Source organism: Corvus brachyrhynchos, unplaced genomic scaffold, assembly GCF_000691975.1.
Source record: "Corvus brachyrhynchos isolate BGI_N302 unplaced genomic scaffold, ASM69197v1 scaffold10, whole genome shotgun sequence".
Taxonomy (NCBI): Eukaryota; Metazoa; Chordata; class Aves; order Passeriformes; family Corvidae; genus Corvus; species Corvus brachyrhynchos.
In genome coordinates, this window is record NW_008236180.1 from 1354672 (window position 1) to 1370166 (window position 15495).

Below are 15495 nucleotides of genomic sequence, written 5' to 3' on the forward strand. Positions count from 1 at the left end.
CTTTCTTCCAGGGGAATCTGCACCCTTTCCTTGCCAGCTGCCAGGGGGATGTGGGAGCTGTAAGGGTTTTCTCAGCCCCCTCTCCTCCCTGGGGACAGGTGGAGAGCCACAGGGCTGAAGCCACCTGGTTGTGTTGGCTGAGTTACCTGAGACTCAGAGTGGGGATGGTGTGAGGCTGCCAATGCCTCTGGGCACAGTTTGAGGTTGCCAGCCTGCATTTTGCACTGGTCACATTGAAGTCAGAGAGGACAGGTATTTAGATGCAAAGCAACAGGAGAGCTTGGATTTGGGCTGGCTGCTCTGCAGCCCGTTCCCCAGAGGGCTGTGGGCTCATGCTTCCTCCTCCTCCTCTTCCATCTTTGGTTCTTGCAGCCAAAGTCCTGACAGCTGGACTGGGCCCTGTCAGAGCATCATCAATGACCAGCACATTCAGCAAAGCCCTTGCCCAGGAAGATCAGCACCCTGGTGCAAGGTGGGAGCTCTCCCTGCCCAAACTGCTTCGTGAGGAGGGATGAACTCACAGTTCACGGTGTCCCTGGCCAGGATGTGCCTGGAAATTGCACATCCTGTGCCCACAGCCTCACAGGTGTGAAGGCGAGGGCCCCCCTGTTTTAGGGACGTGCCTGGGAGATCCACTGTCCCCCCTCTCTGTGCTCTGCTCCTGGCTAATCTCTGGGCATATTGACTATTTTATACCCTGATTTCCTCAGCACACTGATAAATATCTGACCCAGGCTCTGAAAATGTGCTTGGGCAACACTTGTGCTCCCAAAGTGCTGCTAAATCCACCACCCTAGCTGGGGTATTTTCCTGCTTGGGGAAGTGCTGCTTCCAGGGAAACTCTGAGCAGCTCTACTCTTGCTCACAGTCCCGTGGGGAGTCACAAGCCACACGGTCACAGCCCTGCCATGCTCCTGCTTTTCTCCCTGCTCTGCCACTGGCATCCTGGGAGCCCCAGCAGGTGCCGGAGCCCCGGGCAGAGGTGAGCAAGGGGCTGGCTGGGCACAGGGAGGTGGGGGCTCCGTGTCATCACTCCTAAGGTCCTACTCTCCCCTGCAGTTCTGCTTCTACTGCAACAAGCTTTTAAAGTACATTTATTTACAAGACAGACTCCTTCCCTTTGGCTGCAGGATCTGCCTCTGGATTGCCAGAAGTGACCATTTGCAAGTCCAAAGCTTTTATTTGACCCTTATTTGCTTTGAGACCCTCAAAGCCTGGCACAGATATGGGTGGACTGAGTCCTGGGGCAGACAGGGGCATGATCCCTCCTCATCACCTGCATCCACAGGAGGAAGGACAGCTCTGCTGCCCGCTGGAGTGGCTGCTGGAGTCATACCCAGCACAAAAAAAGTCAGTTCATTACATTTCCCAAACCCTGGCAGGATCTGAGCCTGCCGGCGTGGGTCACACAAGGACACTGCTGGTCCTCTGTGCAGTGTGGGAGCTGGAAAACAGTAGATGGAAATTGTGTCTTTTGGGAAATCAGCCCTGATCGTCAGGCAAAGCCCTCACTGTGGGAGGGGAGCTGAGGGTGACAAGGGAGCAGCTTGTGCCTGGCACCCCTAAGCTTTCCCACAGCAAGAGCTGAGGGCTCTGCCACAGTGGCACTGGGGCTGTGCAGGCTGCTGGGGCTACCCATGGCTCTGGGGGGCTCAGCCCGAGCTTCTTTCCAAAGTTGGGCTAGAAAAACCCTCTGTTGGATGGGGCTGAGCCTTCCCAAAACCTCATGAATGGCTGCGTCCAAGTCTGCACCGTGTGGGCAGCAGCTGCCTCCTCTGCTGCTTCCCTGCTTGTGTTTCCTTATCAGAGATACTCTCCTCCCTAGTTGTCTCCACCTCCCTTTTCCCTCCTGCCATGCGTGATCTAGCCTAAATATTTCTGTCCATAGCTTCAGGACACTGCTGGGTATCCTGCCATCTTTGGAGATTGCAAATAATTCCCTGCCTTCATTTATGTCATTACCTTGAAGGTATTTATAGAGTGTGGTCTTGAGTGGAAAGGAAGGCTATATATAAACTATTTGACTATATATAAAGGCGAGATCCCTTGGTCCTTAGCTGCAAACTGCCTGAAACTGCTCCTGATTTAAACTTTTATCCTGTTTGCTGCATGTTTTGGAGTTCAAAGGTCCATCTTCATTACTTAAATCCCCATCCTGGTAGAAACTCATGTGCAGGAGGAAACGTGGGGACTGAGCTATGTCCCTGGCAGATGCCTGGCCCCAGAGCTGCCACAGTCTCAGCACAGGTCCAGACTCCATGCTCAGCATCCTTACTCTTTACTGCCACAGCTCAGCGTGCTTCCCTCTGCTCCCAAAGCGTGTCCTGGCAGTTTCACTGGCTGCTGCAGCCACGCAGGAGGTGTCTCGGTGTTAATGAGGGGCGATGGTATCCCAGGGCAAGGGCAGGATGGCCAGACTGCCCGGCAGCTGCTGCTTGAACAGACTCCAGAGGTTGTTTCGTTTCCTGGTGGGCAGGCATCTGTCACTCGAGCCCTGGGAAACAACTTCTTATTATTAACAATAATAATTACTATAATAATAACAATAATAATAGAAGCCCTCTGGATGTCTGTGTCTCCTCCAGCCCGGGACCATGGGGAGCAGCAAGAGCAAGCCCAAAGCCCCCAGCCAGCGCCGGCGCAGCCTGGAGCCCGCTGAAAACACCCACCATGGGGGTTACCCAGCCTCGCAGACACCCAGCAAGGCGGCTGCTCCCGACGCCCACCGCACCCCCAGCCGCTCCTTTGGGACCATGGCTGCTGAATCCAAGCTCTTTGGAGGCTTCAACACCTCTGACACGGTCACCTCGCCGCAGCGTGCCGGGGCGCTGGCTGGTCCGTGTGGGTTGGGGCTCGCCAGGGTGGGGAGGGTCTCAGGCTGGTCTTGGTGGGTTTGTGTCCAGCTTCTTGGGGTCTCGGGCTTTTGAGGGGCTCTGGGCTTGGGGGAGAAGCAGATCTGTGTTATCAGCCAGTGGGAGGATGGTGAGAGGGTGGTGAGCACTGTTCCATGGCCTCACCCATGGCTGTGCCCCTCCTGAGTGCTCTTTGTCACAGGGGGAGTCACCACCTTCGTGGCCCTCTACGACTACGAGTCCCGGACCGAAACGGACTTGTCCTTCAAGAAAGGAGAGCGCCTGCAAATCGTCAACAACACGTGAGTGTCCCTGTCCCTGCAGCCAAGCCCATGTGGCGAGCTGTCACCTCTGTCCCTGCTGTGGAACCCCCCGCCCAGCCTGGCAGGACCAGCTCTCCCAGGGGTGGGTGCTGAGAGAGATGTGCCAAAATGCTCATGGACACGATGACTTGTCCAAGGACACTGACACTGGAAGCAGTCACTTGCCTGCTTCCTCATCCTCCTGGCCCTGCTGCTGGTCACTGTGGCCTCACAGCCTTGTCACCAAGCCACGTCCTCTGCTTGCTGGCCATTCTGTGCCCTCCAACACAGAGCCACGTCCCCAACAGTCCCGTCCCCATCTGTGCTCAGCTCCCTTTTGTTTGCCTGGACACATCCCTTAGCTTCATGGGTGCTTTCCCCTGTGCTTGTATGCTGTCTCTGGTCTCAGCTTCTCTCTTGACTCTTCTTTCTCTCCCTCCATGCTGCCGTTTAGGAGAAAAGTGGATGTCAGGTGTGTATTGCACATTCTTACTGTTATTAAAAATGACCTAAATGACCAAAGCCCATCTGCTGCCCACATGAGGGCAGGTTGGATGGAGCAGGGCTGGGAGGAGATGATTTCCAGATGGTTTTGTGGTTGGTTGCATTTGTCCCACCTGAGTGATCAGAACAGAGCAGGGAGTTCCTTCCCATGCTGGGGAACTGTTCCATCCAGAGCTGTGTCTGCACCTGGGAGCTCTGAACCCATCCCCTTCCCTTGTCCATGCCTGGCTCCCCTCTGCACTCTCTTTCCGGTTGGCTCTCCACTCCCCCCTGGCCTTTGCATTTTTCTTTTGCATTTTTTAATTTTACTTTTGTATTTCATGAGTGGCTCTGGTGATTCAAGTATTCCCTTAGGGGTCTGACCCCCTGGTTTGCTCTCCATCCTGCTCCCCACAGCGCATCCATCACGTGCAGGGCAGCATGACCAGCTGGAATATGCTCCTGAAAATGATCCTGCATTAAACCCATGTGTGGTCCATCCTGAGAGGGGGCACGCACAGTCCAGAGCCTGGCTGGCAGAGCCAGTGTTCCCAGCCATGGAGCTGCCACAGGGTCTGCAGCTCCTGCTCCCCCTCCACTGCTGCCTTCCAACACGGGCACCCAAAACAGCTTTGCAAAGTCCAAGGGTGGAAAGATGAGGGAACATCCCAGGAGTGAGATTTCTCCTGAGATGCTTGGGCAGTGTGGCACAAACATGTTTTCAATCTGATCCTTGTTCTCATTGTTCCGATGCTGTTTATTAATGGTGATTTGTTTCATCTATGAAGTCTGGGATGGGCAGCGTTTCAGTGTTGCAGGAAAAGCCTGAATTTGGGTGTTTTGGTGCTTCTAACTTCCAGTCTCAGCAGTGTGTGAGCTCCATGCTTGAGTTCTGCTGTGGGCTGTTGCAAAGTGAGCTCTGGAGGTCCAGATCAGACCCCCATATGAGGGTTTTTTTTTAATGCCTTTTATCAGTTCTGGGGTTTCTGCACTATTTTTTTCCTCTACTGCTATTTGTCAAAGGCTTGAACAGAGGGAAGGGTTGGTCTGTGATGGGCTCTGCAGCATCCTGGGGAGCAAAAGGGCTTTTTTTGGTGATGCAGTCCTTTGGTGGAGGGTGCAGGATGTAGCTGCCAACCTTCCCAGTGTCTGTGTGGGTGCAATGTCCACAGGGGGAGAGGCAGTGGAGGAAGCTGGGCAGTCTGTGCAGTGCTCAGGAGGTGAATCACTCTTCTCACTGACCTCCATGAGATGCTCACACAGTCTGGGAACAGCTCGGGCTGCTGCACTTTGGGGACAGCAACAGACAGATGTGTGATCTCCCCTTCCTCTAGGGTCCTTGGCAGGACAGTCAGTGCCCTGGAGCTGCGGGAAGGGGACTTGGGTTCAGTCCAGGAAGGGCTGGCAAGTGCTGGGCATAGTGGGAGCCCATGGCTAGGGTGGCTTTGCAGGGTGGCAGCAGGTTTTGGCTGGTCTGATGGGGCTGGGGCTGCTCAGGGTGAGAGGAGGAGCCTCCACATCACTCACCTCCCTGCTCTGGGTCATCCTACCAATCCACCCAGTTCAGGAAGGCTCTTGTGGTACCATTGCTAGTGGGAAGGAGTCTCCTCCCAGCCAACAGGCAGCCAGCTGGGATGTTGTGGGATATTTTGGGTAAGACTGTGCAGGGAATTGTTGAAATGCTTTGTTTTGATGATGATGATGATTATTATTTTTTTTCCCCACTGAGACATTTTTGGAATAGTTTGTTTTGCTGAATTCCCAGCTTGTAGCCTTGCAGCCCAAGCTGGAATGAAGCCACAAGTCAAAAGCTGGGCATTTTTCAAGCAGTTGTTTACTCTGGACCTGTGGGAAAGGAGCCCAACCAGCCTCCTGTCCCCTTCAGAGCCACCTCAATAAAGGTGACTGGGGCAACAGCCCTGGCTGAGGAGCACAAGCTGTCTGCCATGAGATGTGCTGGGGCTGGAAGAAGCTAAAATGTCATCCAGGGCTGCTGTGAGGCTGGTCCAGGGGCAGAGCCCAGCTCTATGGGTGGGAGGAGATGCCTGGAAGGCACTCCTATCCCCACCCCACTGACACCATAGCAGGGAGCCGGGGGCCGTGTCTGGGTTATCCTGGTGCTTTAAAGCATCACTGGTTTAGCTGGGAAAAGCACAGGTCTCAAGCAGCTGGTGAGTCTGGAGCAAGGATGGAGGTTTACACGTCTGCAGGGTCAGGGATGGGTCTGGATGTGGTCTGATGAGCCTTGTAGTGGTGACTGAGGTTATTGGTGTTTTTCTGTAACATGTTTGCGGACGTTGTCCTGCCAAGTCCTTGAATCCTTACGGTGCTGTTCCCACAAATCTGCAGTTTTCCCGTAGCCTCGTCTCCCTTGTGGTCAGGATGAATTCAGTGACTGTCTTTGATGGGCAAGAAGATGCAGGTGGTGGGAGGAAAAGCCCTGCTGTCTGCAGGAAGGGGAAGCCGCCTCCTGCTGCCCTCTTGTTCTTCTCTATTTGTTGTCCTTCCCAGCCCCATCCGGAGCAGGAGCCGGCGGGAAGGAGGGCAGAGCACCCTCCAGCTCCTGGGGACGTGCCTGGGGCCGCTGTGCCCAGGCAGGAGGCATGGACGGTGGCTCAGCTCCAGGTTTTTAGGGACAAGGAGCCTCACTCGTGGCTGTGCAGGCACAGCCGTTGCTGGGGCAGCAGGAGGCTCACGGTCAGAGCCACAGCCCTGCAGGGTGTCCATCCCATGGCTGTGAATGGGACACCCGGGCTGGACAGATCCCACTGCATCCAGGCTGGACACCACAGCTGGGCAGGGCTCAGCCCCTGCCCCAGCCTCAGCCCTGTCCTGCTGCTTTTCTGCAGCCTGTGTTTAACTAACTCCGGGTCTTCCTGGTGCCTTTTTTAATCACTGCCATTAATCTGTCGCTTCTCCCTGTTTCCTGTCCCTCCCCTTGCCTGCTGCTCCCTGCTGCCAGGACCCCCAGTGCCTCACAACCTCCAGCCAGATCCCCTTCCCATTCAGGTGGCTCCAAAGGTATTTTGGCTTGTTGGCTGCCCTGCCTGATTCAGGTTTAAAGCATTCCACATGTGGATGGGTGGCCCCAGTAATGAGAGCTCACCCAAACGGAGCCACGGGAAGAGGCTGGCAGCAGGAGCACTCCTGGCTGGGGTCTGGCTGTGGGGTTGGGGTCTGTGGGGCCGCACCTTTTCCCAGTGGGGCTCTGTGCTGGCTCATCCTCCCCCGGTGCCTGTGGGCGGGTGAGGGGCTGGCCAGGGGGCTCCTGGCTTCACACTGAGTGTGTTTTGGTTCTCTTGCAGGGAAGGTGACTGGTGGCTGGCTCATTCCCTCACTACAGGACAGACGGGCTACATCCCCAGTAACTATGTCGCACCCTCAGACTCCATCCAGGCTGAAGAGTAATTGCCATCTTTTAGACAGTTTATAGCAAACACACCCCGAGCGCTCCCCCTCCACCCCTGCCCCGCTCCTGGGCGAAGCCTCCAAGTTCTCTGGGTTTTTCCTTTTTGTTAGTTTTCCCTGCTGAATGTGCAAACCAGCCTGTCTTTAAGACCATTAAGTGCAGAGCTGCAGTATGCTTGCATGGTGGAGGGGTGAGTGGTGGCATAGCAGGACTGTGGATGCTTTTGGTCTGGTTTTTATGGAGAGCCTGGAGAAGAGAAGGCTCCAGGGAGATCTCATTGCAGCCTTTCAGGACTTAAAGGGGGTTCCTAAAAAGGAGAGAGAGAGACTTTTTACACAGGTGGAGGGGCCTGTGAGAGGACAAGAGGGAACATTTTAAACTAAAAGAGGAGAGATTTAGATTAGATGTTAGGAGAAAATTCTTTACCTAGTGGATTGTGAGACACTGGCACAGGTTGCCCAGAGAAGTGTGACTGCCCCATCCCTGGAAGTGTTCAAGGCCAGTTTGGATGGGGCTTGGAGCAACCTGGTCTAACTGAAGGTGTGGCACCACATGGCAGGGGAGCAATGCCCAGCCCAGGCTGTACAGGGACATGGCACACCCTGAGGTGCCAGAGCCTGGAGCTCCAGCCCCTGGTCTCCCAAACCTGCAGTGGGTGGGCCAGGGCTGAGCCCCCTGCTTGAGCAGGCAGTGGAGGGGGGCAGTGCCAGGTGCTGAGCCACTGCCTTTCTCCTGCAGGTGGTATTTTGGGAAGATCACTCGCCGGGAGTCCGAGCGGCTGCTGCTCAACCCCGAAAACCCCCGAGGGACCTTCTTGGTCCGGGAGAGCGAGACCACGAAAGGTGAGCAGGGCTGGCCTGGAGGAGACCCTCTCTTGGGGGTGTGGGGGTACCCTGCGTCCCCTCGGTCTCTCCTGCTGGTGCTGGTCTCCTGGGAGCCGATGCTGACGTGGCCATCACATCACCAGTGACACTTGGCCTGTGCCAAATGCACTGTTACACCACTGAGCCCGTGGGCTGCAGGGACACGGCCACTTCTGTCCCACCACTGCCTGCCCAGTGAGTGCCCTTCAGAACATCTCTGCCTGAACAGAGATGGTTCAGCTCATGGCAGGGTGGAAGCCAGGGGTCTCACCAACTCTGGAAAGACCACCAGGCAGGATGGTCTCTTTTCCTGGCTTTTTTGTTATTGGTTTGTTTGGTTGGGTTTTTGTACACCCTCAACCAGATGATTTTTTGGTTTTCCCCTGGTTCCTGTATAGTGACAAAATCTTGAATGTGTTCTTCCTGGGCAGTCAGGCCTAGGGAGTGATGAACTTTAGTCCCTCTTTCAAGTCTGACAAGTCTTTATACTTGTTTTCTGTCTCCCAAAAGCACGAGTTGTGATCTGTGAGGTTTGACTGCTGAGGATGATGGAAATTTAGTTTCGTTTGGCTCCAAATGCCCCTTTGGGAAAAGCTCCTTGATGTTCCCTTGTGGTTTTATGCCTTGAACTTATCACTATTTATTTTATCCTGGTGGAAACAGCTCCTTTAAGCAGCAGCATAAATCTTCCCCTCTGCCATCTGTGGCCCCAGCAACACCACCTTGTTCTCATGTGGGCAGAGCAGAGCCAAGCTCCTGAAGCAATGCCCATGGTGGGATTTGTGGAGGAGGCAGTTGGGCCCACCAGCTCTTTGGCTCCTCTCTGAGATGCTGAGTTGCTGGTCAGCAGCTCCCCTCAGCCTGGCTTTGCCTGCTCCTCTCCCCTTGTTAGCACATCCTGTAGGATGGCTGGTGGCAAGGCTTGGCAGAGCTGCTGTGCAAGCAGAGGGCAGCTGGAGGTTGTGATGGCGTGCCATGGCTGTGCCGTTCCTCCCTGGCACCTGGTGCCAGCTCGTGCAGCCAGGAGCTGCTCCCCATCCTCTGCTTTTGGGTGAAAGCAGCACCTCCGTGCCCAGTCCTGCCTCCCCATGCTCACCCACGGTGGGACCCCATGGGGAGCACCCATCCATGGCACACCTCCCCCAGCCCCTCGGTCCTGCCCACAGGTGCCTATTGCCTCTCTGTGTCCGACTTCGACAACGCCAAGGGGCTCAACGTGAAGCACTACAAGATCCGCAAGTTGGACAGTGGCGGCTTCTACATCACCTCCCGCCCCCAGTTCAACAGCCTGCAGCAGCTGGTGGCCTACTACTCCAGTGGGTAGCCATACGGGGTCCCCTGGGGGTCGGGGTGGCATCCTGGGTGCTGTCCCTGCCCTTGCTGCTGGGCAGGTGCTGCAGGGAAGTCACTGCTGAGCTGGGGGACACCAAACCAGTTGTGTGGGACTGGGTTTTAGGGCAGAGGGTGAGGGTTTGGGTACAGGTCCCCAAGGTGTTTGCAGGAGATGTGGGGTAGACATCACATGCCTAAATACCCGTGTGTCACCCTGCTGTTGTCCCTTCCTGTGCCAGAACATGCTGATGGTTTGTGCCACCGTCTCACCAATGTCTGCCCCATGTCCAAGCCCCAGACCCAAGGCCTTGCCAAGGATGCTTGGGAAATCCCCCGGGAATCACTGCGGCTGGAGGTCAAGCTGGGACAGGGCTGCTTCGGAGAGGTGTGGATGGGTAAGGACCACTCCCACCCTGCTGTCCCCTCTGTGTCACCACCTGCATCCTGTCCCCAGCCATCTGCAGATGCCTGGAGCCTGTGGTGGGGTGGGGGAGCAGTGGAGGGACACGGCTCCCTGCTCCATACACGTGTCCTGAGCAGCATGTCCTGTGCCACAGGGACCTGGAATGGCACCACCCGGGTGGCCATCAAGACGCTGAAGCCTGGCACCATGTCCCCAGAGGCCTTCCTGCAGGAAGCCCAGGTCATGAAGAAGCTCCGGCATGAGAAGCTGGTTCAGCTCTACGCTGTGGTGTCAGAGGAGCCCATTTACATCGTCACCGAGTACATGAGCAAGGGTGAGCATGGGAGGGACACCGAGGGGGCAGCTGAGGGGCTCTGCTCCTCCAGATTGCTCTGACCATGGTTTTCCTTACAGGGAGCCTCCTGGACTTCCTGAAGGGTGAGATGGGCAAGTACCTGCGGCTGCCCCAGCTTGTGGATATGGCTGCTCAGGTGAGTTTGCACATCTCTGGGCCTCCCACATTCCTTGTGAGGGCACTGGCTGCCTGAGCCTCTCACTGGGCTGTGGTGGCTGTCACTGGTCAGGCAGTGGGGTGCTGGGCTCTCCCTGGGGACCCTCGTGTCACCCTGTCAGCCACAGTGCCCCACATGCTGGTCCCCACAGATCGCATCCGGCATGGCCTATGTGGAGAGGATGAACTACGTCCACCGGGACCTGCGGGCAGCCAACATCCTGGTGGGAGAGAACCTGGTGTGCAAAGTGGCTGATTTTGGCTTGGCACGACTCATCGAGGACAATGAGTACACAGCTCGGCAAGGTGAGTGCCCACGGCTGCCGGCACCGCACCCGGGCAGGTGGCACCGGAGCAATGGCCATCGGCCCCCACGGTGTGCGCTGTGCCTGGAGCCAGCACATGGCTCTGGTTGCATGGGGGTCCTGGAGGCACCCCCTCACCCTGCCTCTCCATCCAGGTGCAAAGTTCCCCATCAAGTGGACGGCCCCCGAAGCGGCTCTGTACGGCAGGTTTACCATCAAGTCAGATGTCTGGTCCTTTGGCATCCTCTTGACCGAGCTGACCACCAAGGGCAGAGTGCCATACCCAGGTGAGGGCTGGCAGCTGCTGGCAGAGGCCCTGTCCCTATTGTAGTGCCCAACACCAGCTGTCCATGCCCAGCGCTTGCCCCTAAGCTGCCTCTTCCCAGGTCGGATCCTGCCCCACTGGGGTGAGCAGATATTGTCCAGGATGCAGTGTCCCAGCAACCCTGTCCCACTCTAGTCCCTGAGCAAGGTGACAGGGACAAGTGCTGCTAGGTTCCTCTCTCCCTGGGTCACTGGGATTGCCCCTAAGGCGTGTCCTGGCAGACACCCTTGGTGTCCCCCCGGGACAGGCACAGTGCAGGACTGGCCTGGCTCTGATCAATGCCCTGTCTCCTCTGGCCGCTCGCAGGGATGGTGAACCGGGAGGTGCTGGACCAGGTGGAGCGGGGCTACCGCATGCCCTGCCCGCCCGAGTGCCCCGAGTCCCTGCATGACCTCATGTGCCAGTGCTGGCGGAAGGACCCGGAGGAGAGACCCACCTTCGAGTACCTGCAGGCTTTCCTGGAGGACTACTTCACCTCGACAGAGCCTCAGTACCAGCCTGGAGAGAACCTATAGACACGGGGCTCCTCCTGGCACCAGGGACACTGCTGTCCTCACCACGGGGCGCCAAGGGCTGGCCTCCCCACTGAGGGGCTGTGTTTGTGGGGCAGCCCTGGAGCAGGACAGGGCATTAGCTCTGGATGCAGCTGGGGGAGCCGCTGGGTTCCCCCATTGCTCATTAAGACTTCTGGCCCGTGTTTAACGAAGCGGCGCTGTCCTGCTGGCGAGAGGAGCCTGTGAGCACCAACGGAGCCAGCTCAGGAGGGCAAGCAGAGCATCTCCTGCCAAGAGACTTGGGTTTTGGGAGACTTTTTTCCCCCCACAGCTCTGGGGTGAGCCAGGAGGAATTGGGGGACAGCATCGCCCCACCTCAGACACATGGTCCCAGTCTCCTGCACTCCCTTTCTAAATCAGCACAAATTTCCTTGCCCCTTCACCCTCCCCACCATCTTCCTCTTGGCTCCAGCTCTCCTGAGGATGCTGGAAGAGATGTTTTGCCACAGAGATGTCACAATCCCAGGCTGGCTTGAATGGGGTGACGTGCCAGGGTGGTGGTGGTGGCGGCGTGGGATGACAGTGGAACTCTGGTGGTCCCTCTGGCCTCACCATGACCTTAATGGCTGCTGGGTTCTGGGACTCTGAAATGTGACTGCTCCAGGCTCTGATGACCATCACTGTCTCACAGGAGCACCTGGGCACACGATCAAATCTTCCAGCTATGTCTGTTCCCCCAAGGGACACATCTCACCTCTCCCAGGAGCAGGACTGGGGATGCCAGCAGAGCCCTCAACCTGCTGCGCTTTCTCCCACCACATGCTCCAGGTCTTCCAGCCAGACCCTTGGGAAATACCCCCCAGCTGCCCTCCCCACCTCTGCCACCAGCTTTCCCACCAGCAGAGCCCCCTGGGCTGGCCCTGCCACCAAATCCAGTGCCACTGTGGGGCTTGGGTGCATGGCCCATGTAGCTGTTCCAGATGTGGGAATGTTTTGGAGGAAGTACTTGACTTTCACAGATGATTTTGTCCACCTGGTATGTTTTTAGCTGCCTTCCCTCTACCCATTGTGTCTCAGCTTCCAGGCAGCAGTCCCCATGCAGCATCCCCAGCCACATGCCACCACCTGGAAGTGCTGTGCCACGTTTGCATCCTCATCTCCCCCATGCTCACTTCTAAAGGCCTCAGCCGTGTCTCAGCTGTGGGTGGCTATTCCTGCCCAGCTTTGTCCCACACACATCCCATGGGACTGATCCCTGGTGTCGGCAAGGCAACCCTTCATTCCCTGCCCTCTCCCACCCAGCACCTGCTTGTACATAGCCCTTGAGTGTTCCCTGCACTGTCCCAGACCTTGACTTCATTGCATGCGTTGGTGCCCAGCTGGAAACCTTTCACCATGGTGGTTCACAAAGCTTCACTCCTTCACCCCCTGGGTCCCAGAGACCCTTGCTCGGAGAGACCTGGGGGTCTTCGGATGCACTCCTGGAACACGGTGGGTTGGGGGCTCGGGGGATGCTGTGGGGCAGGGGTGCTGGAGGGAAGGACCTGCAGAGGGGAGACAGTGGCTGTGCCCTCCTCTCAGTCCTCAGGCAGTGGGCTTTCTGTGCCTCCCCATCACCTTTGGGATGGTGTTTGCCTCTGGCACAGCCTCCTCCCAGGCAGCAGACCCAAGCCGCCCCTCACCAGTCCCTGCCATGGTGCCAGTGTCCTACAAAAGCTGGGTGGGAGCCAAGCATGGGCACGAGGTGGCCAAAACCCCCGCCCCAGATCTCCACCAGAGCAGGACCCAGGCAAGCCACTGCCTCTCACTCACTCCCACAGCTCCCCGGTGTAGTGGTTTGACCAAGCCACTTATTTATGAACCAAGTACATGGTTGGTTGTTTGGTGGCTCCTTTTCTAATGAGTAAAACATTTAAAATCAGTTTGGACAGGCTCTTCAGCAGTATGGAGAAATCCTGCTGGCTTGAAGAGCAGCAGCTGGTTCAATGGATTTTTTTAAAAATCATTTTGGGAGTTGGAGCCTTTTTTCCCCCCCTCCCTTCCTAGCAGGTTTGCTGTGTTGGCATTTCTGCATATGGGCAGGGACCCCCCAAACCTCAATGTTCTGGGTCTTCCCATGTTTGCAGCCTTTTGGGATGGGCAGCTGCCACAAACGCCCTGTCCCTTGGTAGCTGTTCCAAGGGGTGGCTTATGCCATAGCTCTGCCTGAATTATAAAAAATCTCTGTCCCTGGGAGAAACCTTTTACAACTGTAACATGTGGAAGCCAGATTTGGTCTGGAAGCTGGGGAGAGAGAAGGCAAGCACACGTGTTAAGGTTGGCTTTTGGTTGTCTGTTGCACGTGCAGGGTCTTGGGTGCAGCAGGACAGGAAGGGCGAGTGCAGCCTCTGGCTCTTTCTGGAAGGCAGCAGGTGCAAGGAGCACCCTGGGTTGGCTTAATTCCCCAAGGCTTTCAGCAAGATCTGGTGAAGGAGATGTGCTGGGGACCCTTCACGGCAGAAGGCAGTAAGGCAATCCCAGAGAAGCCCTCCTGCACGGGGCTGTGTGTCCACATGTCCGTGTGTCCATCCGTGTTTCTGTGCAGTGCTTGTGGTGGGACCCATGTCGCCGGACTCACCACCACAGCCAGCGTGACCTGGAGGCCCTGGGAGTCCAGAGCCTCCCCTCCATCATCATTCTGTCTGCCAATTTACTTTTTAAGCCAATAAACTCCAGAGGGGAGCCCCTGCCTAAGGATGCTCCTTGGCTTCCTGGGCTCCCTAAAACCCTACAAGTCATTCTCCTCTGCTGTTATAATTTTTTTACACAGTCTTTTGTAAGATCTCCAACTGACTATGCAGAGAACGTGTGGATCTGTGTCTCTCCCCATCTCCCTTACCTGCCTTTTTCGGTGTCTAAGTAAAATATTTAGCTTTTTTTTTTTTTTTTTTTTTGGATAATAATAAAACTTTGGAAAAAAACCTGGAAAGGTTCAGCTTTGTGGGTGGTGGGGGGGTTGGAGATGCTTTGAAACTCTAACGTTGATGTAAATACTTTGCTATTTGATTATTAAATACAAACAGACCTCACAAAACAAAAGTGTAGCTTGTGTATGAGAGGACGTGTTAGCTCCTCAGCATCCCTGTTAGAGGAGCTGTTGCTACCTGGAGCATGTGCAGTACCCATGTGAAGCTCCTGGTGCTTCAGACACTTTTTCTGGAAAATGCTTCTGGGATCTGGTGCTGCTTCTGTGCTGCTGGAGCCATTCCCCACACAGGCTTGTGGTTCAGCACAGGATCAGGGCCATGTCCGGCATCTCCAGCAGTCCTGGAGGAAAAGCAAGTGACATGGTCATTGGAGTCAGGCCCTGAGGGGTGTTCCATGTGCCCCCAGCCTAGGACACGCTGGCAGAGCGGGACTCAGCCATTGCATGCCCTAAAGCAAGCCCAGGGCAGGGCAGGGGTGGTGTTCGTGCTGCCAAAATCCAAGGCACGGTGTCCCTGACTGAAGCCACCCAGGCTGGACTGGGGGGGGACAAGACAGGGGCAGCCTCCCTTCAGCAGAATCTGCTTTATCAGCAGCTCCAAGAAACAGGCCTGCTCTGTTTAGGTAATTAGTGGGTGCTGATTGGGGTCCACAGCGCTGGGGGTAGGAGGCTTTCTAAATGCAGAGTGAACGCTGCTACTGTTTATTCACCACTACCATCATCACCCTGGGGTGGCTTTAGTGCCCCAAGGTCCCAGTCTGGCTGCCCCCTCCTCCTCAGACTGGTAAGTGACTCAGTCTTATCACCTTAAAAATGTAACGCTTTATGCTTTGTTTGTCTTTAAAACAATTAAGCGATTGCGGGATTATCTCTTGTGTGCAGGTCTCTTGGCCCACGTGCAATGCATGGGCTAGGGGTGGGCTGGCAAGGTCACCCCAGGAGGGAAGCTGAGGCCGTGGCTCCTCCAGTTTTTGGATCTGCACCTTTGGCGTTGCTGTTTGAGAATGGGATGGCCATGGGGGGGCAAATGGAGGAGGAGATGGATGCTGGGAGAGGCCAGGCTACTGCTGTCCAGCCTGAGCTCTGGGGCAGTGCAGGGGGGACTGAGGTGGTTTGTGTACAGGTGGTGAGGGCACTGGATTCAGTACTTCCAAGCCCTGCCTATGGCACTGTTTGCTTCCTCCTCTCCCTGTCCTGTCCTCAGCCTCAGTGGCAGCTGAGGGGGCTTTAGAGGGGGTTTGGGTGGGGCTG

General features: G+C 56.3%; 1 protein-coding gene across 3 annotated transcripts in view; it reads left to right on the top strand.

Annotated features, from left to right (window-relative positions):
* SRC (SRC proto-oncogene, non-receptor tyrosine kinase) overlaps nucleotides 1–14352 on the top strand; it is a 15669-nt gene extending 1317 nt beyond the window's left edge. Inside the window, exons 2-13 of one of the 3 annotated variants that reach the window (XM_008633637.2) lie at nucleotides 2586–2835; nucleotides 3055–3154; nucleotides 3609–3626; nucleotides 6943–7041; nucleotides 7785–7888; nucleotides 9076–9225; nucleotides 9481–9636; nucleotides 9799–9978; nucleotides 10059–10135; nucleotides 10308–10461; nucleotides 10616–10747; nucleotides 11092–14352. In XM_008633637.2, coding sequence (XP_008631859.1) covers nucleotides 2595–2835; nucleotides 3055–3154; nucleotides 3609–3626; nucleotides 6943–7041; nucleotides 7785–7888; nucleotides 9076–9225; nucleotides 9481–9636; nucleotides 9799–9978; nucleotides 10059–10135; nucleotides 10308–10461; nucleotides 10616–10747; nucleotides 11092–11300 — 1620 coding nt within the window. In that variant the 5' untranslated portion in view covers nucleotides 2586–2594 and the 3' untranslated portion in view covers nucleotides 11301–14352. The remainder of the gene's footprint in view (nucleotides 1–2585; nucleotides 2836–3054; nucleotides 3155–3608; nucleotides 3627–6942; nucleotides 7042–7784; nucleotides 7889–9075; nucleotides 9226–9480; nucleotides 9637–9798; nucleotides 9979–10058; nucleotides 10136–10307; nucleotides 10462–10615; nucleotides 10748–11091) is intronic. The other 2 variants (XM_008633653.2, XM_017732839.1) reach the window with 2 other exon arrangements.
* Nucleotides 14353–15495: the final 1143 nt, after the last annotated feature.